Source organism: Pygocentrus nattereri, chromosome 16 (assembly GCF_015220715.1).
Source record: "Pygocentrus nattereri isolate fPygNat1 chromosome 16, fPygNat1.pri, whole genome shotgun sequence".
NCBI classification, from domain to species: domain Eukaryota; kingdom Metazoa; phylum Chordata; class Actinopteri; order Characiformes; family Serrasalmidae; genus Pygocentrus; species Pygocentrus nattereri.
In genome coordinates, this window is record NC_051226.1 from 14,900,973 (window position 1) to 14,926,939 (window position 25,967).

Here is a 25,967-nt window from a genome sequence, read left to right on the forward strand (position 1 = left end):
GAGTCACTGGTTTCAATTGTTTGGCCTCCTGCAGCTGATATTGTGTAGATGAAGGATTGCATTAGAACATGCAAACGTCATGTTGCAGGGAAATGTTGTTAGATGAGACATTTTAAAGTGTGGACATTGAAGGGAGTGGAAGCTTAGTAAATCTAACTTACAGTGTTCCCCCTTAATCCAAATGAAGTGGATCAGCCAAGTCCTGTTTAGTCTGAAGTTTGCACCTATGAGGCTAATGTAGTTAACAAGTAATGGAAATCATTCTGGATAACACAGACATTATTTTATTAGCTTATTGTAGCGTTTGGGAGTGATGAGGAGGTGGATGCATATGCGGAGATAAGTGAGATTTATTAAGGGCAAATCCAGAATCAGGGTCAAGATGGTTCAGGGTCAGGTAGCCAACATGGAGAGATTGGGGTACAGACATGATAAACACAATGGACAATACACTTCAGACAATACTTAACAATTCAAACAAAGACCAGCAACAAACCAGGACAAACACGGAGCTTAAATATAACAGGGACAACGAGGGACAGGTGGATAACAGGTAGTAACAATCACGGGCAGGATCTCAAAAACAAGGGGGCAGGACCAGGAAGAAGCAAAACAAATGCACCGTGGACAGGACTGGGAGAGGCCAATCGTGACACTTTAAATATTAGGCCAAATTAGGCCAAAAGAATGGACAGTGTCCAGGAGCAACATAAGCAACATCAGAACAAAATGTTCGTTGCACACTTGAGCTGGAGTGGTGTGAGTCATGACCCCACTGAAGTGGAAAAGTGTTGCTCTGGAACGATGAATCACACTTCACTGTCTGCCATTCTGTTGGATGATTGTGTGTTTGGCAGACACCGGGAGAACATCACCTACTGGAATGTAGGTATGTAGGTACAAGGTGATGGAACGATAATGGCCTTAGGCTGTTTTTCAGGGTTTGTGCTGGGCCCCTTATTTCCAGTGAAGTGTAATGTTACTGTTACAACATACAAAGATAGAGATAGAGATAGATTCCCAGAAGAGCGGAGATGTAACGGTGGGGAGCGATGAGTCGGACGCACATGCTGAGATAACCAACTTTTATTATGGGCAAATCCAGGGTGATGGTCAAAATGGTCCAGGTTCAAACAGCCAACACGGAAAGAATGCAGATCAGACAAGACAAGAACCTCAAACAAGAATTAAACCCTACAAACATCCAAACAACAATTCAAACATCAAACAAACAAAGACCAGCACTAGACTAAGGAAAACACAGGGCTTAAATACAAGAGGGCTCAAGGAAGTATCACAAGACACAGGTAGAAAACAGGTGGAAACAATCAAGGGCAGAGACAAGAAACAAGGGGACAAACCGGCAGGAAACCAAACAAAAAAGCACATGGAGGAGTGGGAGGAGCCAACTGTGACAGGAGGCAGTTATACTCCATATTTATGCTCATGATTATGGAATGGGATGTACAACAAACTCATGTAGGTGTGATGGCCTGGTCTAGACATATTTTTGGCCATAAACACTCCTGTGCAAAAAATGGGCCAAGCCCAAAATAGCAAAGCTGGTAAATTAACAACTAAAATAAACAATTAAACCAACAGAGTAACTTGTCGGTAAACTTGCAGACATGCTTTTAGAGAAAGAAGATATTGTAGTATTGTTCCACTCAGCATTGGTGGCTTCAAACATTTGAAAAACTTTACCAAGCTAGTTTGTGTTTAATGTGAGACCAAATATTCTCTATACGGTTTAAATCTGGACTCTGACCAGGCTAAAACCGTTAGTGAAAACCATTAGTATTTCAGGCTTGGCGTGAATTTTGTGTACTCATCTGATCCTGAGATGACTGTATTACCTGTATTACCACTGAATGTGCTTTGTTATTACTCACTGAAACAGAAGCGTTTGTTTTTGTTTTTAACCTGTATGACTCTAGAGTGTTTTCAAACCTAGTTTTACCTCTAAGGTATGAGAGAGGTTGGAAAAAGGTCATGTAAAAATTAATTTGGCAGTCCACCACTGCCAGTTCAATAAAACAGCCTTTTAGAAAAGTGGGTCTCCTTCTTTGCCAGACCTCAGCGACATTACCTGGCACAGTGTACAAATAACAATAACAAATAATTTGGTTGAAATGAATCACAGGAGACAAAGGCTCTCCATTTCAGATGTAAATGATGAAACGTCTAAGTTATCACCAAATTAAGGAAAGACTATTGATATGGCACTCCGTTTCCCTTGTGAATTCTTTTGTACCACCATTTACTGTCCGTTAAACAACCAGTATTTGAAAAACGCGAGTGAGCCCGAATCTTCCTTCCAAGGTTTACTTATAGACACAAAATAAACAGTACATCGGACTCGATACGGCTCAGTCAAAAAACTGTGTTGCTTCCCACGTCTCTAGCTGCCATATGACCTTAACGCGCAAGCAGCAAAAAAAAAAAATCTAAAATATCCACATTACCAAATTATGCATTTTAGAAAATACAATTACCATGAATTCTTATTAAATTATCTTTACCATACTTACAACAAATGAACTAACCCTTAACTGGCTCTTACAACTGTTTTTTTAATAAACTACGTATGTCAGTAGGCAGCAGCACCTTTGATGTGTGAAAACAGAAATCTTTGACTGTGCTGCTGCAAAGTTGCCATGCTGCTCCATGAGTACCTGGAGTGCTGCATCGCACTGCCGACTTGCCTGCCATTGTCCTCTTTTCTTGCTGCCTTGTCCTTATCTTCCCCAGCCTCCATGGAGGTCATTAATCCATTGTTTGAGCTTTTGTATCTAAGCAGGAAGATGCCACTTCTGAGCACCGATCAGAAGAGCAGTCAAATTAGGCCATAATTTTTGCACCATAAAGCTCTTTGTGGAAGAACAAAGTAGAAAAAGCCACTGCAGAAACAACTGAAATGAAGGCAGATGGACATCTGCAAAATCAAGCTTCTTGTGTTTATTATTTTTCTTGTTATAACATGAGTCGACCCAGAGGTTATGAAACCTCTTTGTTTGGGGCTAACTTTAGCCTTGTGAATCATCCATCTTTCAGGTCACTGTTTTCTGACCTGCTTCGCAGACACATTTCCACTCACATGACTGTAAAATCCTGCAGCAGAAAAACATTGTCACTAGAGGAGCTGAACACACAGCACTAGAGCCTGTAGTAATTCAGGGGGTGTAGTTCATATTTAGACGGTTGTAGTTCATAATTCATGTTTCTTGTTGTTTTTGGTCTTACTTTGAATTGTGCATATATGCTTTGTGTGTTGTTTTGTGTTGGGGCTAGTGTTCCATTTTATTGGGTTAGTGCTTGCCAATAAGAAAATTGGGTCTGATATTATAATCATTATAAACGATTTCTTCATGTTTACCTTCCCCTGTCTTTGACAGACCGCTCTCAAGCCCTGCCTCCTATTCTTGGCCCTCCAATCATTGCTTAGCAGCTGTTTCTATCTGCCATTTGCTCAGTCAAGTCTTCCGTTCAGCAAACATGTCAGACTTAAAAGACTAAACTCCATGTCCATAGCCTGAAGGATGTTCTGTTGCACCCATTTTCAAAAACAAAACTGAAGCGAAAAATCAAAAAATTATTTGATTTCATTTGGTTAAGCTCACTATCAGTTGAACACTCATAACAGCCACAATGTCTCTAAGGTGAGTCATTTCATTTGCTGGTTAGTTAATGATGTCAGCAAGTTTGAATGAACAAATTCCAAGCAAGATCCTGTTTTGTGGTCTTGTGTGTTGCACCAGTGAGGTAAATTGTTTTCTGTAGCGCTTCACCACATTTCGCTGCCCTTTAATGGACAAAAAGCAAGCTTTCTTCAGAGACGTTACTCTCCACAGCACTTAATTCTTTGTTGGAAGCAGGAGATGAAGAATAAGTGTGCAACCAAGTGGCTGCTTTGTCTGGTTTTACAGTTTCTTGAGTGCTTAGGTGTGCACCTGATCAAACGAACTGGCTTGCTAGGAGAAAATAAATGTTTAAAAAATGTTTAAAAAACAAAACTATTAATCAACAAACATAAGGTACATATATTATATATGTATATAAACATATATTGCCCCTGTGGGTTTGTTCATTATCTGGGGGAAATGCATTTTTGTTAATATGTTCATCTGCTGTCATCCAACATTAGTGCAAAATAAAATACACTATACACAGCAGATTTATGGTATGTTGTCTATATTACATTATTGCTTTAGCTACCAGAGAAGAAAATGTCAGTGAAAGATTTCATATGTAAAGTCAAGTGAGAAAGAGGCCGCAACTTGGCCATGACTTAATTATCTCATTCCTGCGCCTTACTAAATCGTGGCTATGCATTAAGATCTTGTGCCCATGCGTTCATAAGGCGCATTATTTTTATTTATGTAGGATGTCACAACCAGGGATCCATATGCATGAGATGAGTTTAAATGCAAGACAAAGAGTCGACCTGAGTGAAAAATTCAAGCAAAGGGGGAGTAAGGAACTGTCAGCAGAGGGAAAGGAAAGTTGTTAGCACATTTCTGTCCAGAGATGAAAGCAGTCATCTTTTAGCTGGGAAAAAAGACACCATCACCAAGAACGAACAGAAAAAGCAAAGAATTCTCACAAAGCCCTTCACTGAGCTTCATGCACAGTATCAAACAGAGGTAGCACAGTATCTCTCCATGCCTTACAGACAATTTGCCAGAAGATAGCCACAGAGCTGAGGACCAGAGATAGACAAACATGTGCATGTGTGGAACATGAGAATGTCCAGCTGTTGGTTAATAAACCCGTGAAGAGAGGGCTGTTGAAAACAAAAAGCCTTCAAAGTTGATTGTGTGTGACTCTAAAAAAGCATGCATGTATGTGTATGCCTGTAACGGGGAGCGAGGAGGTGGACGCATGTGCTGAGATAAGCGAGATTTATTAGGGGTAAATCCAGGGTCGTGGTCAAAACGGTCCAGGTTCATATAGCCAACACAGACAGATCGGGGGACAGACAGGACAAAAATCAGAATCAACTCAACACAACAAACGGAGACCGAGACATCAAACAAAGACCGGCAAACACAAGGGGCAAACACAGGGCTTAAGTATACAGGGAAAATGAGGGACAGGTGAAAACAATCAGGGGTGGGGTTACAAAACAGGACTACAGATACCAAAACAAACGCACATGGACTAAACCAAAACACGAACACATGGACAGGACTGGGAGGGCCAATCGTGACAGTCTCTCATTTGCTGCATTTTGTGGAAATCACTGATGGTGATCAGAGTTGTTTGTTTTGTTGCTTGACGAAGGTGAATTTCCTGAAACAAACTACTGAGGTTTCTTGATAACAACAGGAACGGGTCACTTCAATGAATGGAGAAAAAAACCTTTGCAAATATTTTAGAACACATACACAGGGACAATCCAGTATGTAAAAGAGCTGTGCCAAAAAAAAAAAAAAAGGGAGCTGCTTTTTTACCAGTTCATCTGGATCAATCAAACAGAAAAGCTTTGTGACAAAATCTCATTGAATCTGAGTTGCTCTTCATATTGATTTTTTGGAAAACTATGTCTGCATAATGAGTAAAGAAATTCACGCTTATCAATTCACCAAATCACATGCAACATTGTCAGTCTCTGCCATGATGGGTGGGCAGTGTGGGCACACCTGGAGCCCTTAGTGAACGAGCTTAGGGAAACCTACCCACATTACATTGCAGTTCTACATTTAATCAGTAATGGACCCATTTCACAGTATAGGAACAAAGCAAATTTCTACCTCCTTAGTACTGTGCCTTTCCTTTCTGAGGTTCAAACATGCTACATGGAACTATTCAGAGAAGTACTGTGGAAAGGGTGCCCTGCAAGGCATGGGTGGTGCCATAAACAGGGACTCAGATCTCTACGTTCAAAAGAGGAGGCAAGCTACAGACTTCATTGGACTTGTATGACATGCTGGCCAAAAAAAGGGTCAACTTTATCCTCCAATAACTTTATGAGACTTTTTACTCTGGTTTCTGCACCCTACACAGTACTGAGTCTGCCCTTGTTAAAGTTATAAATGACTTGCTGCTGTCTACAGACGCTGGATTTCTTAACATCCTGATTCTCTTAGATTTAACAGCAGATTTAACAACTGCATTTTACCATCTGCGTGACATTGCACACTATGCTGAGTGACACTGATGCTGAAATGTTAATCAATGCCTTCTTCTTCTCTCGCATCGATTACTGTAACTCACTTTTCTATGGCCTTCCAGTTAAACTAATCAATTGTCTTCAGTACATCCAAAATTCAGCAGCCAGGGTTCTTACCTCCACCAAGCGCACAGCTCATATCACTCCTATTCTTCTACAGTTGCATTGGCTTCCTATTAGTTCTAGGATTAAGTACAAAATCCTTCTTCTTATCTTCAAGTCTTTACATGGTCTGGCTGCGAAATACCTTTCTAATCTCGTTTCTTTATACTGTCCCTCTCGTGCTCTCCGATCTTCTAATGCTGGACTCCTCAAAGTTCCCGCAATTACACAATTAAACTATTACTCATCATTGGGTAAGCAAAAAAGAGCATTCAGAAATGTGATGAAAAGATTTTGGCAAATTTACAGATGTGAGGGGCACATTAAAGATACACCAGGTTATGTCTTCACAAGGGATGTATGAAGAAATGAAGACATGTCTTTGTTATTAGCCAGTAAAAGTAGACAGGAGAGACACCGTGTGTCACAGTGAGCACTCCTGAGCCAAGAACGGAACAGGTTAAACAAGGTTGTAACTGTAACCTATGATAACCTTCATGTATAGGCCAGGTCATTGAGGCTGTGGGAGAAGAAGTCCAGGTTAGCTCCATGCAGCAGTCTTGTGAAAACAATTGTGTGGTGTAGCCACAAACTCCAGATGTCATTTTCTACTATAAGGGGATAAAAGGGCATAAGTTTATGCTACCATCTCTGAACCTGAGCCAACAACCTCATGCTACTCTAAGTGGAGCAGCCAAGACATGGCAAATAAATGTGATTTTAACCATATGAGATCTTCATGTCATTTGGAGCGACCACTCATTATGTGGTACAACCAATAATAACTGTATTAAATAAATGAAAACTCAAAAGCTAATGCAAATACTTTGTTTCTATTCATTTAATTATTTGTTAAGTATGTTAAGGAAATGAAATCATTTTTTCAGATCAATAACGCTCGCAACACAGGACATTCTTAAAGGCCACAGCCAATTCATCTAGATGAAAAAACATTAAAATCACTAAGTGTAAAATTTAAAGATGAATTTATCTGTATACAGCATTCGTAATGTTTGAACCACTGCAACAAATACTCTTAATATTTGTATTTTAAACCTGGCCTGTTAAAGATCAAAAAAACAGAAAAACAGAAGGATGAAGAGACAAACAGAGAGGAAAAATAGACAGTAAAATAGACGATGAATGGATAGATGGATTAAAAAGTGAATAGCCAGAGAGGAAATGGATGGATAGATACACTGAGAAGAAGTGTATGTCGATTCCACACAAATGAAATGCTAAATCAGTTTAGTAATGTAATTAAGCAATACCACATCCTTATTAAGTTGATAGAGTATTCCGACAAAAAAGGACAGATTCACAGGGAGGGAAGAACGGATAGACAGATAAAACTATATTGCATGTTGCCAGTATAATCCCATATATAGATCAATAGATGGACAGGAAAACAGATAGTGGGTGGAAGAATGGATCGACTGACAGAAAGCTAAACTAACAGGTAAACTAAAAATCAAGTGGACAGAGAGGAAAAACATGCACTGCGTACAAACAAATTAGAACATAATAAAATGTCTTAACATAAAGACACTGACACATATTACCAGCATTGCAACACCAAGACACAAACTATGTGTGTGCGTGTTTAACAAAAAGACCACACAGTTGAAACCACGGCGGAAGCCACCATTAGCCACACACTTCACCCTGACATTGGCTACCTCACCAGCACAAAAACCACATCCCCCTGACACACAACAACACAAGCAACTTGCACACAGGACTAAAGTAACAACAAACACCAGTCAACAACACAGTAAGTCCCTTTGTCGGAGGTCATCTGCAGCCACTTCTAGCGTCCAGCCAACTTTACTATTTATAGTAATATTACTATTTTGAATGGGAACACAACGGCGTAGAATGAGAGAACTACAAACTACAGTAATTTAACAAACGGATTATCCAGTGTAACCGCAAGAATCAGAGCCTGCTGAGCGCCTGTTTTAAAATAATACTGGGACGTGGTGGGTAATCAAGGAGGATTGTGCAACTGTTTGTTTTTCCATGGAAGAAGGACTCCTCCATTCCCAGCTCTTGTCATTCCGCACTTAGTATGTATATTTTTAAGTGAGATTTTCAAGAGAGAGGAGAAATTTGAGGATCAGATCATCTATACACACACACACACACACACACAGACACACACACGTATGTATGTATGAGAGAGAGAGAGAGAGAGAGAGAGAGAGAGAAAGAGAGAGAGAGAGAGAGGTATATTGTAAAATGTTTTAATATGAGGGGATTATGGTCGTATATTATCATTATATCACTATTTTGAATATGACCACCATGTAGAAGGTGAGAAGTATAAACTACAGTAATTTAACAAACGGAATGTCCAGTAAAACACTTAGTCACAAAATCAGAGCCTGGTGTGTGCAATAGTGAAACTTGCCTGTTTTAATAGCTCTTGTTAGGACGTGTTGACCAATCAAGCAGGATTGCGTTACTGCGTCTTTTTCCGTGGAAGAACGCCTCTTCCAGTACGAACCTCCTCCTGCTGTGTCACTCCTAGTCTCACCGGAACACCAGGAAGGTCTGTACCGCACGAATTTCTTTGTTTTTAACTGTGGTAAGAGCAAAATCGAAGTTTGCCTCAGCCTGCGATGCTCGCATCAGCCCACTGAAGAGGAGAACCGGGGCGGTAAGGCCAGCAAACTTCTGAACTTCATTCCTGCACTTGGTTGATTTTAGTTACTTGTGGGTTTCGCTAAAACAAAGTATGTCAAACTAAACCTAACGTCACCAGATTGCCGTTGGAGGGGAAATGGATTAACAAACTGTCGAAGTAATGCATATGTCTGAGTTATTAATAAAAAAATAATGATTTCCTGTAGTACTTTCACCGGAGAGAAAGTTAAGTCTGTTATTTTTCTCTAACTTGTAAAAGCTAATGTTGAATTGTAAGTTATGGTAAACATTGAACTCCTCATTATAGTAAGCCAACAGCAAAGAGTTTTAATCGTTTACTTGATAACTACAGCTTAAGTGATCAGTTAGAAATCCTATGGTGATTGTATACAGCCTGCTGTCCTGTACAGCAGTGAGCAAGCTGTGGTGCTCGTCTAGAAACCGACTAGACAGAAGATGATTCAGTTTAGTAAGATAAGAGCAGTATTTACTAAGTCTTGCTCATTAAAGCCCCTTGTGGTTTTCCTACAGATCATTCCCCATGCAGGCGTAGATCCGTGTGAATCGTTCTGTTCCTGTGTCTCATCATGGCCTCTTCAGATTTCTGGCCTCTGTGTGCATTGCTGTCTTTGGCAGTAGTGCAGGGGAAACAGTATGGTGAGTTCACTAATCGCATCCAGACGCAGACTTTATTCCCTCCAGAGTTAGAGGCACTAGGGACGGGCAATGCCAAAGATTTTCTGTTCAGTCCAATAACAACAAGGCTAATATTCTGATACTGGTACTCCTAAAAGCTTTCTTGTGCACGTAACAGAGATATTTTTTTGTGAAATGTGAACCAGAAACTGATTCCCATGTGGAAACATGAGAATTGAAAGAATCAATACTTCAATAGCGATCGGCCCACCACTGTCAGTTCTACAGTATATTGCCAAAAGCATTTGCTCGTCTGCCTTTACACGCATATGAAATTCAGTGAGATCCTTTCTTAATCCATAGGGTTTAATATGATGTTGGCCCACCCTTTGCAACTATAACAGCTTCAACTCTTTTGGGAAGGCTTTCCATAAGGTTCAGGAGTGTGTTTAAGGGAATGTTTGACCATTCTTCCAGAAGCACATTTGTGAGGTTAGACACTGATGTTGGATGAGAAGGTCTGGCTGGCAGTCTCCGCTCTAAGGTGTTTTTTTGGATTGAGGTCAGGAATCTGTGCAGGCTAGTCAAGTTCTTCTACGCTAAACTCACTCATCCATGTCTTTATGGACCTTGCTTTGTGCACTGGTATGCAGTCATGTTGGAACAGGAAGGGGCTATCCTCAAACTGTTCCCACAAATTTGGGAGCATGAAATTGTCCAAAATCTCTTGGTCTGCTGAAGCATTAAGAGTTTCTTTCACAACTTTGCACTTGGCACAATGCAGTCAGACATGCACCGTTGTCCTGGCAACCGTCAAACCCAGAGTCACCCCAGAGAACACGTCTCCACTGCTCTAGAGTCCAGTGGCGCTGCTTTACACCACTGCATTCAAAGCTTTGCATTACGCTTGGTGATGTAAGGCTTGGATGCAGCTGCTCAGCCATGGAAACCCATTCCATGAAGCTATCTACGCTGTTCTTGAGCATCCACTGACCCAACTCTGTCATTTTACTTCGCCTACCACTTCGTGGCTGAGTTGCTGTCATTCCGAATCACTTCCACATTGTTATAATACCACTGACAGTTGACTGTGGAATATTTAGTAGCTAGGAAAGTTTATGAAGGAACTTATTGCACAGGTGGCGTCCTATTACAGTACCATGCTGGAATTCACTGAGTTCCTAAGAGCGACCCATTCTTTCATAAATGTTTGTAGGAGCAGTCTGTGTGTCTAGGTGCTTGGTTTTATACACCTGTGGCCATGGAAGTTATTGGAACACCTGAATTCAATTATTTGGATGGGTGAGTGAATACTTTTGGCAATATAGTGTATATAAATAATCCATATAAGAATTGAAAGATAAAGCTGAACACACCAAGGCAATGTTTTCATTAACTTTTTTGCTTAAATAGATTGAGCTGATTTGAAAGTCTAATGGGAAATTCTTGTGACTTTCACAGTGAAAATCAGTAAATGTGGACATCAGAAAAGTCTTTGCATTAGCATTAAGTAGACTGACTGTTTAAAGGAGTGAAGAAATTCCATTATCGAGCATTAACTCTGTCTAATGGCTGTAACTCTGTCTAATGGGGAGGTGAGGGAGAGGCCGGAAAGTATTCTTGTCCAACATATTTATTTCCTACAATAATTCACTTTTTTAGCATCATCATATCAGTGTGTGTGTGTGTGTGTATGTGTGTGTGTGTGTGTATATATATATATATATATATATATATATATATATATATATATATATATATATATATATATACACAAACCGGATTCCAAAAAAGTTGGGACACTAGACAAATTGTGAATAAAAACTGAATGCAATGATGTGGAGATGGCAAATGTCAATATTTTATTCGTAATAGAACATAGATGAAAGATCAAAAGTTTAATCTGAGTAAATGTAACATTTTAAAGGAAAAATATGTTGAATCAAAATTTCACAGTGTCAACAAATCCCAAAAAAGTTGGGACAAGTAGCAATAAGTGGCTGGAAAAAGGAAATTGAGCATAAAACGAACAGCTGGAAGACCAATTAACACTAATTAGCTCAATTGACAAAATGATTGGGTATAAAAAGAGCTTCTCAGAGTGTCAGTGTCTCTCAGAAGCCAAGATGGTAAGAGGATCACCAATTCCACCATTGTTGCGCAGAAAAATAGTGCAGCAATACCAGAATGGTGTTACCCACCGTAAAATAGCAAAGACTTTTAAGTTATCATCATCAACCGTGCATAACATCATCAAAAGATTCAGAGAATCTGGAACAATCGCTGTGCGTAAGGGTCAAGGCCGTAAAACTCTACTGGGCCCTTAAACGTCACTGCACCCCAAACAGGAATGCCACTGTCAAGGAAATAACAGAATGGGCTCAAGAATACTTCCAGAAAGCATTGTCAGTGAACACAATCCACCGTGCCATCCGCCATTGCCAGCTGAAACTCTACAGTGCAAAGAGGAAGCCATTTCTAAGCAAGATGTTTGCACTGGGCCAGGGGTCATTTAAAATGGAGTGTGGCAAAATGGAAGACTGTTCTGTGGTCAGATGAGTCACGATTTGAAGTTCTTTATGGAACACTGGGACGCCATGTCATCCGGACCAGAGAGGACAAGGATAACCCAAGTTGTTATCAACGCTCCGCTCAGAATCCTGCATCACTGATGGTATGGGGTTGCATGAGTGCTTGTGGCATGGGCAGCTTGCATGTCTGGAAAGGCACCATTAATGCAGAGAACTATGTTCAGGTTCTAGAACAACATATGCTCCCATCTAGACGTCATCTCTTTCAGGGAAGACCCTGCATTTTTCAACAAGATAATGCCAGACCACATTCTGCAGCAATCACAACATCATGGCTACGTAGGAGAAGGATCCGGGTACTGAAATGGCCAGCCTGCAGTCCAGATCTTTCACCTACAGAGAACATTTGGTGCATCATAGAGAGGAAGGTGCAACAAAGAAGGCCCAAGACGATAGAACAGTTAGAGGCCTGTATTAGACTTGAATGGGAGAGCATTCCTATTTCTAAACTTGAGAAATTGGTCTCCTCTGTCCCCAGACGTCTGTTGAGTGTTGTAAGAAGAAGGGGGGATGCCACACAGTGGTGAAAATGGCCTTGTCCCAACTTTTTTGGGATTTGTTGACGCCATGAAATTTTGAAACAACATATTTTTCCCTTAAATTGATACATTTTCTCAGTTTAAACTTTTGATCTGTGAATTGTGTTTTATTCTGAATAAAATATTGACATTTGCCATCTCCACATCATTGCTTTCAGTTTTTATTCACAATTTGTTTAGTGTCCCAACTTTTTTGGAATCCGGTTTGTATAAAATATATATACATACACACACACACACACACACACACACACACACACACACACACACACACACACACACACACACACACACATATATATATATATATATATATATATATATATATGTGTGTGTGTGTGTGTGTGTGTGTGTGTGTGTGTGTGTGTGTGTGTGTGTGTGTGTGTGTGTGTGTGTGTGTATATGTATGTATATATGGTATAGTATTATTTGTGGAATCCTTTTGACAGCGCTCCCACTACCTGTCCCTGAGATAGTGAGAGTATATTCAGATGGAAGTGACATATATGATTTTGGTGTTTGGAAGATGAATGTTGAATGGAGGGATAATTTCCCCAATGGCAATAAACCAGAGCCAGTCACTTATGACGCAGAGATCTTCCATACTGAGCAGATGCAACTTGTACATAAGGTAAGTGGACAGAACCTCTGTTTTTGTCCTTTTTAAGAATTTGAAAAACCCAGCTGTCATTTACATTGTGTGTAATAGCTAAATGACAAACAGAAACATGGTCAAAATTACGAAAGATAAAGTCTTATTACATTACTTTTATTAACATTTAAGGATATTTGTTCTTCTTCGGACAGTGAAGATTAACTTTTTCCATGTAATGCCTGAATTAGGAGACATTAAAAGACCCAATGGGCACTCATCAGTGGAGCTGGACTTCACCCTTACCTCTCCAGTGTACCTCACATTCAGTCAGACTGCGCACCAGACACCAGAGTCACACCAGTGATTGGACACCTTTATACACTTTAAAAGGTGCTTGTACGTTGTTGAAAAATTCATAAACAGCAGAATAATTATTAGGGATGTGCCAGTTTTTCATGTACATATCTTCTAATGCCAACACACAAACTTTTAAAGTGCAGAAATTGGGACTAAATAAAGTGCAGATTTCAGCACAGTAACCCAGCATCAGTTATACCTTCTGTTCAGCTGAAGTACAAGAAATACATTATCATATATGGGCTGTGTAATGGCAAAAAGAGTACATCATGATAGTTAAGGACATTTTCATGGTACACAGTATGTGTCACGGTATTTGTACTGGTAGTTCAACTCTTAAAAACAGCCTTTAAAAGCTCTGGGTACAATGACTTTTATTCAAACTTTTATGCAATTTGTTTCCTATTAAACAGAGTAATTATGCCCTCTTTGTAATGAAGTATGCAGTTGTTCAGTGTTCAAGTATGGACAATGACTGCAATATGCTCAGGAGGCATATCATTTGTCACAATCATTACACATCCCTAATAACTTTATTACCTAGTGATCAGATTTTAAAAAAGTTTAAAGCTAAACTAAAGAGAATGAAGAATGCCTAGGCAAGAATGTTCTAGGCATAATCATTGTAAAATCATGTGTACTACTGTAGTTTTATTGTTGGAACTGTATGTCAATAAATGCAGCAATATAATGGAGCTTTTTCCCTTTCACCCTGCAGGAAAAGACATAGATAATTCTTCTGAGAGTAACATATATCCTAAAGATTACGTCGCACGAGTTGGTGAAGGTATTGTATTCTGCTGTATATTAAAGACGGAGAGCCGTGCGGGATTCAGTCATCCTCCTTTTACCATCCAGATTAGCAACAGGACATACATCACAGAGCCTGTTCGCCGTGATGACGTCTCTGACACTGGAGGTTTTGATGTGCTTTGTAATCAAACAGGCGCCACATACTTCATTGGTTGTAAGTATAAGCAAACACGGTTAGATTAATTTCACTTTTGCACACATCCATAGCATCATGTTATATCTCAAACTTTGGCCATTGTGGCTTATTAATGCAGCCCATTGTTGTTGTTGACTTGTGCTCATCACAACATGCCAATTGGTCCAACTAAAACAATGGTGCTTATTGTTAGTGTGATTCAGTGCCGAACTGAATCTGTGAAGCAAAAGCAAATGAAAGCAAGCTTGATTTGCATGTCATTTGAATTTGATTTTACAGTAACAGTTGTACAGGTAATTATTGTCTCTGCTTTCTCTGCTTACACATCCAGCATTTTCCAGTATAATATTAAGCTCCTGCACCTAGAAATGCACTTTGAAATGTAATGGGGTTGGTGGAGTTTTCATATGTTGTTTCTTGATCACACAGCAGAAAACCTTTTGGAAACGTTAACTAACCAGATTTGGTGTACTGCTCCAGCATAGGCTTCAGCTCTAGCCCCTTTGGTTTCAGATTGTACAAGTGCCCTCTTTGTTAGCAATAATTATGTAATTATGTTTTATATGGCTATTCTTCAAAATCCATTTCAGCATGGCTCAGTTCATCCCTGCCCCAGAGTAGAGTTTACGGGTCAGTTTGGGCTTCTTGAGCCTCACACATCTTGGGCTTGCCCTCTGAGCAGTGACAGCCAGGAAAATTCAACTTTAATCTGCAATGCTGTGTGGTGATCTAATAACTCACAGTAATTAAGTACAATAGTTACCACCTGCAGCACTTTACCACCTTTGGGCCACATCCCCAGATTTTTTTTTTTTTGTCCAAATAGAACCTCCGTTTTGGTCCTTTTTAAGAGTTTGCAAAACCCAGATGTGTGTAATGACTAATTGTATTCCTTTTATTAACATTTAAGGATATTTATTCTTGTAAATATACTATTTTGGACAGTGAGGATGAACTTTTTCCATGTAATGCCTGAATTTAGATACATTAAAAGATCCAATAGGCACCCAGTCAGTGGAGCTGGACTCTTCACCCTTACCTCTCCAGTGTACCTCCCATTCAGTCAGACTGCACACCAAATAGCACACACCAGTGACTGGACACCTTTTCCAGCATCAACTTTCTGCTGGAAAGTTGTTAACATTTTTTTTTTATATATAAACAGCAGAACATTATTACATTTAACCAAACCAGTCATTTTGAATATGTGATCATTCTTTGTAAAGATAAAACATCAAAAATACATGAATATTAAAGTTCAGCTTTACATAACGTTAGATATATTTATGTTTTCAGTGCAAGGCAAGGTAAAATGTTTCTCTTTTTGGTCATATGGAATTCCTCCTTCATGGATTTAGTTTTTTTGTATATTGTGTGATTATGCATGAAAATCGCTAGACTACAGTTATTATTGTTGTGTTTGCTTGTATTTGAAATGATTGCACTGGCTAAATCTTCTGTTGACCACAAAAGCTTTTATGGTCACTTGTGTGAACCATGAGTTGCAAAAGGATGTCAATTCCTGGCATAGTGGATAACAATACAGACGTGTAATCTGGATATGGGAGATCAAATCCCTAACATTAATATTTTGGCTGCCGTAAGAAAAAAAATCGTATCACTATGTTTACTTTACTCTGAAATATGATTAGACTGCCTCCCTTCATAGTGTGCCATAAAATATATAAAGGTTTGTTGTAATTCATGTGCCAAGTTTTTTTTTCTTTTTTCTTTTGGGCCCCTGCTTCTCAAAATGTCTATGCACTGTACATATGAGCACAAGTGCACTATAATATGCAGTGTAGGGCCACAGCGCACTGAAATTAATATTTGCTTTACTAAGGCCGCAACTTATCACACAAACATAGCCCTCCAACTGCTTGCTCATTAAGTGTAGAGTTTAAAGGTGCCGTGAATTAAAAAAGACAGCAACAAGCTTGTGACAAAACATAAAAGTAAATGTTTAGTAACAAATATAGAGGCGTGTTAATGAATGAACATTTTTCCCAATGAAGCGTTCTACAGGAATGTTTGTTTTCTCTGGCTAAGAAAATACAGTTTGTGAAACAAACTCATCATATCGTGACCACATAACATATTTTACACTGTGCCTTCTGACACATACACATCTGATTCTGAAAGCTAGTATAATGTTATTTTAAAGATAAACATTCTTTAAACATTTTCAAGGCTCATTCCTCCATCTAGCTGCTGTATCTGCTACTGTTGTCTTAACAACACATCTTTTGAAACACTAATGCAAATTTATGCTTGATTTTCTTAGGCAGAAGAAATCTACCACAAAACATGTCACTTTGAGTTGCTCAACGTTTAGTTTTATTGAATGGAATATACACAATATGTGTCATTGTACAGAATTGGTTCAAAACACCTGACCTGGACTTTAGATGAATGACCATTTGTCTTAATTACGTTTATTTTATTATTATAATGAAATATTTTCACTAAAACAGAAAAACGTAATTTTTTAAAAAACATAATTGCAGAAAATATTTATGTTGGTAGTGACAATTTTTAATGTTACGCACGGATTTTCAGACTTTGGGATATCTAATTGCCCACTATGTGGCCATGAAGGACAGGGATGCAGTCTCACTCCTGCTCTAAATGCAGGAATGTGGCTAAAAGAAGACTCATTTGGAAGAGTAGCCCACATGCTCACATGACAATGCCCTCCGAGCCTCTTAGAGCCAGTGCCAGCCAGTAGCGGGTTGCTACAATATTCACAGAACTTTGCAACTGCCTGATGGTTTCTGTGAATTATGTTAATGTTTCAAGTCAGTGAGGGTTTTCCCCTCCCATTTAGCAAACAGACAGTAATTATGCATTAAAATGTGCTTAAGTGTGTTCTTGTATTTTGGATACAAGGGATCAAATTTCTGCTTAGGTGGCAACATTTTGGTATTTTTCCTTGCCACAGTAAAAACTCTCATCACTAATCACAATTCATGCTAAACCAGCCACCGCTAGTTACTCTGTAAATCCAGCAGAATATGTGATTAGCCACATTTGCTCTACCTCCACCCACTTTTTTGATCCTCTTTTGTATTGCACGGTCCTCCCTCAAAAACATAAGCATGAAAGAAAAAATAAATCGTTTTTTCTATGCACACAATCAATCAACTGTGTGAAACTAGGCTCGTGCTCCGTTTTTTATGTAACGCATGGAGTCAGTGGGTTTTCAGTTCTTTTCTAAGCACAGGGAAACATGCTGAAATTCTAGTCTGTGGTAATGTGACAGTATATCTGTGGAAGAGAGATTTAACTGTAAAATGCTGAAGCATTTTTTCAACTTTACATAATTGTCAGATCATTTGCTAAATATTATTTTGTGGGTGTTGATTTTAAATTGCTGATGTGCCTGACCGCTGCAGATGCCCCTGATGACCAGAATCTTACATGTGAGACAAGAGATCTCAATTCTGTGGAATGTCACTGGATCCCTGGGAAAACAGGCAAATCACGCATGTTTAATGTACAGTACAAAGTCAATGGAAGGTACACAGAGCTCTGCTAAGACCACCCACTCCACTCCTTATCTTATCAGAATGATGAGTGTTTGTAATATTTGATTACCTATTCCTTATTTTATGGTATTTCTGCCCTCTTGTGCACCTTTGTCATTTAGGAATTGTTCAGTTGATCAGTGTGTACTGGATGACAGCGTAGATAAGGGGGTGATGAATTGGACACTAATTGCCAAAAACAGACTTGGCGAAAAGATGATCAGCGATGTAGCTGATCCAAAACACAGGGGTAAAGTATTTCACAAACACAATTATACCACTGATATTTGCAGTATATCTATATTCAATAATGTGATTAACCAAAACATGTTCTGGCTTTTCTGTAGTACGACTCAAAGCACCCACGATTACAAGTGCAGTTTTGGTTCATGCAAGGAATGCCACACTTGAATGGCAATGGGATGAAAAGTCAAAATTGAACTCTTTCCCAATGATTTGCCAGGTGGAAGTGAATGGACACACTGTTCAGGTGAGTGTTTACTTTCTGATGAAGGGCTATTAATTTAATTATTTTTGTGTTATTAAGTGAAGATCAGATATCAGGCATCTTCTTAGTGAGATGATTATTTTAGCAATAGATCAATGTTCATGGATTCATCACGACAGCTGTAATGTCATTATATGTTTTAAGAGATTTTGCACATTTCTCATAAAGGAAACATTTAATGGATCTGGACTCAAGTCACTGGTCTTGACAGACCTGCAGCCCTTTACTGGATACTCAGCTCGTGTGCGGTGTGGCTCTTATGAACATTTTTATAAGTGGGGTGACTGGAGTACCCTCAACACCTTCTCTACCAAAGAAGACAGTAAGCATGCAAAACACACAGTATATTCCTATAAATGTAAAGCAAACTAATAATAATAATGATGAAATTATATGAATGCAGTCTCTATATTCATGCCTAAAAATAATTATTATGTACAACATGTAAAGAGCTCAAAGGGAAATTACCACCTATTTATGTTTTTTTTGTATAATTCAGTCATTGAGATGTCATTCAGAGTGGTTTGATGTGAAGTGGTTCTCCATAGTGAAGCTCACTGACATAGACTTCTTTACAGTAATGATGGTAAAAACCAGGCGTTGGAGTGTCTGAAGTGCAAATATAGCAATTCTGTTCACTATTCAGAACCGCCAGTGAAACCATGCGTCTTCTGTGTTTTCAAATGTGAGGTTTATGTAGTAAAACAAATCTGAAAATAAGATTTATTCTGTTCAGAATTACAATCTCCTACTAGCTATCTTTCAGACAAGAAAAACAAGTTTTAAGCTAAAACTTTACATCAAAAGGATCGTGCAACAATCTCAGTCTCAGACATCAGGCAGCAAATTCAAAATATTTAATGCAATACCTTTTTATAAGGTTGCAACCAACTTGTGAGACTGAAAGGTGTAGAAAGACATCTTTGCAGGTTCTTTGAAAAACTGAAAGCAAATCACTCAAAACAGATGGAGATGTGATCCAAAAAGGGTGGATGCACTTAAAATGAAAAAAAAAGACATTTGTATTTAAACGTTGAAGTTTATGTTTCAATAATATGTGTTTAATATGTCTTCTGCTTTTTTCCTAATCCTGAAAAAAACACAACTGACTGGAAATGAAATAAATAAAGAGTGATCTCTGGTTCTGAACTGTATATGTACTAATACCTAGTTTGGCTAATCAATACTAGCTAATAAAATGACTGGTGGTGGAGCTGAACAAATCTGTGCAATGACTGGAACCAAAGTTGTTCTGTGTTTTCCTGACCAAGAAAGCAATTGTTTTTAAATGGAAAAAAAATATTATGTTATAATATTATGTAGTATTTTAATTGGCAAAGGAGATTCATTTGCTGAGATATTTTTAAACAGGTTTCAAGAATGCTCAGGATTCTAGCACAGTACTGTGTTTGCATGTATATATATAACGTGGAGCGAGGAGGCAGACGCATACGCTGATATAAGCAACTTTTATTGAGGGCAAATCCAGGGTCGTGGTCATGACAGTCCAGCTTCAGGTAGCCAACACGAAGAGCAGGAGGGTCAGACATGACAAGGAACATAGAAATCCTAATACTTACCAATACACTTTGAGCAGAACAAACAAAACTTCCAACACATCAAACATGAAACATATCAAACAATTCAAACAAGCAAACAAAGACTAGCAAAGCAAACAAAGACCAACACAGACCAGGGCAAACACGAGGCTTATAAAACACAGGGATAACGAGGGACTATATATATATATATATATATAGTGTGTGTGTGTGTGTAGTGTGTACAGTAATAGTAAATATAAATTCAACATATCAAACCATATCTTTTTTTTTCTCTTCAGTTCCAGAAGCTGTGGATATGTGGATGCAAATTCTTAATGGACACACTTATGTTGTATGGAAGGTAAGTGTTTTTCCATTATATGAGTCTTTTAACTCTTAAATCAACATCCATCGACAGCCTGCAATTTCATTTGAACTGCTCCACAGAGTTTAACTGCGAATCAGAGTCATGGGATTATTACAGGCTATGAGCTGCTTTTAGGAAGCACCACAGATGAGCCCAAAGAGCACATCAGCAAAGCCACAAATGAACACTGCCACAAAGTCAGCGCAAAGAGAGCAGAAGGAGATTATTTTATGTTCATTTCTGCCAAGAACTCTGCCGGTATCTCTCCTCCCTCCAAAATCACCATCCCTAACCTACAGTCAGGTACAAATTCAGATTTATACATATTACACACTTGTATTGATTGTATGGAATCGGATGGCCACAAGCATTTTATTTACTATCTTATTTACTTTGCAGATGGTGGTATTATCCCTGATCACATCTCTGGACTTAACGACAGTTTTAGCATATCTTGGGATCCAAGCCCCAATTCCAGCTGTGGCTATGTGGTGGACTGGTTTCCAACATACAGTACAGAGCAGTGTGCTGTAAAATGGATGAAGATCTCCTCTGGTGTGTCAAATGCCACAATTTACTCAGGTCAGTACTCAGGAAAAAGTCTAAAATATATGTATCCACACCAGTATATCAAGTTGTATCAAAATCATTTTACAGCTGAATGTAATGTAAAAGCTTTCTTAATTTTTTCATTTTCTTTTTGATTTAATAATTTAAAAAAGCTCTCCCTCAAGCAGAGTAAGCGGTTTATTGAGAAAAAAATTCAGAAATTGAAGACTGGGTAAAAATTTTTTTAAATATTAAGAACTGCAGGTGTTTTAAAAAAATGGTAGAGAATAAATATCCAAGAGAAAGTGTTTTTGTTTTTATTATCACAATGGCAATAATGGCTTCACTGAAGGAAACAGTCTTTGCTTTCATGTAATGCATACAAACAGCTGAAGTGTGTTCTCTGTAGAGGATATACACTTATTTTCTCTTAGAAAAATATACAAAACATATAATTTGGCCTGGGATACCCACACATATGTGAAGTTACAGCATTTAGAACATACAGTAGTCATACTCAAGTTTATATTATTTTGTGCAGTTGCATCGTATACCACATCTGGAGTATAATACCAGATAGTTTGATTTATGGCCGTTATACATTCTTGTCTTCATGCTGAAAATTCACAATGTCATTTCTGGCCTCTGCAAATGTTTTATTTCACATACCTGCTTGTTCCATGTTATGACTACAGATTTTGAAAATGGGGTAAAGTACACTCTCTCAGTCTATGCGTGCACTTCAGGAGCCCCACAGCTACTGCAGAGAAGAGAAGGCTATGTGAAAGAGCTGGGTAAGCAGTCAATGTTCCCTTTTATTTTAACCTTGACAAAAGCCTTGACAGGACATGGTGCTTCCTGTTATTGCATGTTAGACAATATATGTTTATTAAAGAGGAAGCAAAGGAAGTTGTTCAGATTTGTATCTTTTTACACGAGAGGCTATTTGATTCTGTAATTTTAAATCCATAATAATATGTCCTGAGTGTTGGGTATACAAACCTATTTATGCTGTAAAACTGGACTTCTTGTTGTTTATCAGGACTGTGGATAAGTTTCGAAGAACTACTAAGAGCATGTTATACAATCTTAAAAATGGTCAAAAAAGGTTACTTGGAGCAACTCCTAAAAGATCCTTTCAGTAGATGATTCTGATAATGTGATGTGCAAATGTGAGTTAAAGATAATGTGATTCCTTTGTCAGCCCCAGTAGGCAAAGTTCAGAACCTAACAGCAGAGCAACATGGCAAGGATATTAAGCTGTCCTGGAAAGACATGCATGAAGAGGAGAAGAAAGGCTTTATATTGGGCTATAATGTGTACTACAAGCATTCCAGTGAAGACCAAAAATATGATATTCTAAGTATGTTTAGTTTACCTTCTGTTTCACTAAAACAGGTTTTCTGTGTGCAGAATGCCTGTTACATTTTTATTAGGCATATGTTGGATGTATTGTTTCTGTTGTTTACACAGAATGTGTCATATTTTATCTCTGTTAGTGGCATCAATTCGTGACCCCTCTGTTCGAACACATACGTTGTCAATTCTTCGTTCTGGTAACTATATATTTAAGGTCAAGGCCTTCACATCTGCAGGAGAGGGTCCTGAATCTGATGTCTATCGCTATGTGGATCAGCAGGGTATGTTTGCAAAGTTTTTATCTTTCTGCTGTACCCAATACATTGGCCTACTACATATAGTACAACTTTATAATAAGAAGCATTGCATGGAACATGAATCAGGGATGACCATGACATGTCTATGTAAAAATAACGCTTCTTGTGTCTGCAGTTTACACAATGGTTTCCAGCATTCTCATAGTTTTGGGTACATTAGCCTGTATCATTGCCATCATCGTCCTTTTCTGCATCAAGAGGGAATGGTATGGAACCTTTTCTAATGTTTTACATTTTGTTAGTCTAGAGAGAAAACTTCACAACTGTGATCTGTTTAATAAAATCTCATTGTTGGCTGCACTTGAATGACATTTACTAATGTGGATAACTTTCAACAGGTTACAATCAAAACTGTATTCAGATACTCCTAAACCAGTGTTTTCAGGAGAATGGCTTACACAGGTGAGTGCTCAGTGCTGTTCTTAGTTCACCAAGCAGATACTGTGTTTTTTTTGAATATCTTGCTGCTCTGTATTCCTAAAGGAATCAAATCACTGATACACACCTCAGACTCCCACCTTTGCTGTTTTTCATGGAAATCACTGACCACGATCAGACCTATGTATCTGGGCACGCTGTTTATGTTTGTGTTGTTATGGCTCAGTTACACTGTTTGATCAGATCATGATTTTGGATATGCTGTTCTGCAGCTTTTTGTTCTGAAACATAATTTGTACAGGTACTGTGCAAACATCAGAGACCACCTTTCATTTATTTAATTTCCAGTCAAGTACAAGTTATTTATTTGTCAGAAGATGGGATATAAGGTGGAGGGGAGATTGGATATAAGATAACGTACTTGTGTAAGGAAGAGTGAAGTCAAAGGAAAAAGAAATCAAAAACTGGAATTCAAAAAACTATTAAAAGATATATAGAAAATGAGACTCCTAACAACTGTGCAAGACCACCAGAGCCACCAAAACTCTCACCACCAGATAAATAGTATTTAAGCTTTCATCTTTGAGAGAGGGGAGAAAATCTAGCTCCACTCTCGTTTCACATCTGAAAAAAAATCCACAGGAGTTTCTGTCCATCCTTCCACTGTGAGAAAACAACTCCGTGCCATGGGTCTGAAAGCAAATGTAGCTGTCAAGAGGACATTACTCAGAAAAAGACATAGATAAAAAAGAAAATTAAGTGAACCTGTTGCTCTTAGAACAATGGACTGGCCATTCCAGAGCCATTAGAAGCCATGTAATCTCAAATACATGCAAACCAAAATGCAACCAACTTCTAAGACTGAACTTTCAAGATTGGATGTTTGTGGAGAAATATCCCTGCGGATTTCTTTGAAAAAAGCTGAAAACATTCAGTTCTCTAGTATAGTAAGCTGTAATAAAAGCAGTGAGTGACACACTGAATACAGAAACATTTGATTATCTAGTTGTTGAGACTTCTGTGCATTTCCCTGTTTTTTTTTTATTTCGACAACTATACTTCTGATAACAATCTATACTTAATGGCTCTTTTGACTGGAAATTAAAATTCGAGAGTTTTGCACTCTCTTTTGCACAAAATACTATTGGAGCCAAACCAATATGTTTAATATGATATTTGAGCTCTGTAGAATCAGGACATTTTAACACAACCATGTTTTGTGCTAATGGACTTGGATTTATGATTTGTTGTAGGACTTTCACCACTGCTACGTCATGGATAAGATACTGCTTTCAGAAAGTGAGGTGCTCATGGTGGAAAATCCAGAACCTTGTCTACAGGTTGTGCCACAGGTACAGAAAGCACAACAAGAGGTTGATCTGAAATCCAAAGATCCGCCGTGGACGAGATACTACAATGATGTTTGTGATCCTCAGACTGTTTCTCCCCTCACCATCGACCTTTCCTACACAGAGGTCTCATCCCCAGGGATTCAGAATCCTACATACAACATTCCTCTGTCCCTTCCAGATGATGCTAATCTAGTGTTAGGTTACATGCCTCAAATACAGAATGGCGACAACCAGCTCCAACCCTGTGATGTCAAATTTGTCCAGATGGACTCTGCGGGCTATCAGCCCCAATCACAAGGATCTTCACAAACTACTGAAATACCTAATGAGACCAGCTTACCACTCAGTACAGCTTCAGTCAGTTCTTCTGAGTATCTGCTTCACCAGTGCTTGTAGGTAGTCTTATCTACAAAATTCCAGTGTGCTTTCAAGTTTTTGTTCCAACAAAGCAGGAGAGGCCATGATCAGTTGTTTGAAGCAGTAGAATCAGGTGAGATCCTGCATGATTGGAAGGAAAACCTATAGCCACATCGGCCCTTTGTGGATAAAACCGGACACTCCTGCTTTAAATACAACATATAGTGGCATTTAGTAGCACTGTTTAAACTTTGACAAAAAAACAACAAAAGCTTATGTATTATGACACACCTGTAATGTGAGTTTATTTGAATGTACATTTGTACATTTTTTTGTATTGTATGACTACTGTTTGTTCTTGAGTTAAAACATCTCTTGCTTCAGATATATAGAATAAATAATGTTTTATTTTTAATGTTGACTTGTCTGTTCTGCTCTACTGAATTTACATTAAAACAAAATAAAATGTTCGAAAACCTTTAGTTACTACACTATACAAAATAATGTGCATATGCACCGTAGAACTGCTCAATGGGTAGGAAAGATTGTGAGAACACCATGGTTCTAGGTAAGAAACAAAACCATTCAACCATTCAAATTACCAAAAACAGTAAACACTGTGCATGGTGTTTTTTTTTTTTTTTTTATCTGTACATTTTGGAAATGTGATTTCAGTCTATGATGTAACTTTAATCAAAAAAGTACACAACAAAACAGTCTCATCAAAACAAATGATGTTGGGTTTGTTTTATTTTCTTTCTTTTAAAACAAAAAAGATAGACCTGTTGCATTTTCACATACGTCAATCAATGTCAAAACGGCTGCTTTTTATGCACCCTTCCATGCAAGATTTAATGCAAGAACTAACCGCCTTGTGTGAATGCAATTTGGTGGAAATTGTCTAACTGATGTAAATTTTTTAATATTTGCTTTTTACTACTGAAGCATGCTTGTTAATTGTAAACAAAATATTTATAAACATATTTCTGTTTTTCTGTAGACATTTATGTTGGAAGTGTTTCAAATTACAATCATGTACAATCATTGGATGAGACTTTTTGAAGTATGGAAATGTACAGACATGGAGTCTTAGTAAATCTAATTTACATAGTGTTCCCCTTT

The 25,967-nt window shown here is 38.3% G+C and overlaps 1 protein-coding gene across 1 annotated transcript; it reads left to right on the plus strand.

The window, feature by feature from the left end:
• Positions 1 to 8,611: 8,611 nt before the first annotated feature.
• Positions 8,612 to 25,266, plus strand: LOC108439602 (leukemia inhibitory factor receptor-like). Its single transcript, XM_017718082.2, has 18 exons — positions 8,612 to 8,936; positions 9,455 to 9,580; positions 13,139 to 13,320; positions 13,533 to 13,674; positions 14,360 to 14,608; positions 17,986 to 18,109; positions 18,240 to 18,367; positions 18,465 to 18,607; positions 18,794 to 18,947; positions 20,466 to 20,527; positions 20,614 to 20,836; positions 20,933 to 21,115; positions 21,778 to 21,876; positions 22,287 to 22,445; positions 22,582 to 22,722; positions 22,874 to 22,964; positions 23,097 to 23,160; positions 24,390 to 25,266. Exons 2-18 carry the CDS (start codon positions 9,511 to 9,513, stop codon positions 24,882 to 24,884), a joined length of 2,709 nt encoding a protein of 902 aa, XP_017573571.2. The 5' UTR covers positions 8,612 to 8,936; positions 9,455 to 9,510; the 3' UTR covers positions 24,885 to 25,266.
• Positions 25,267 to 25,967: the final 701 nt, after the last annotated feature.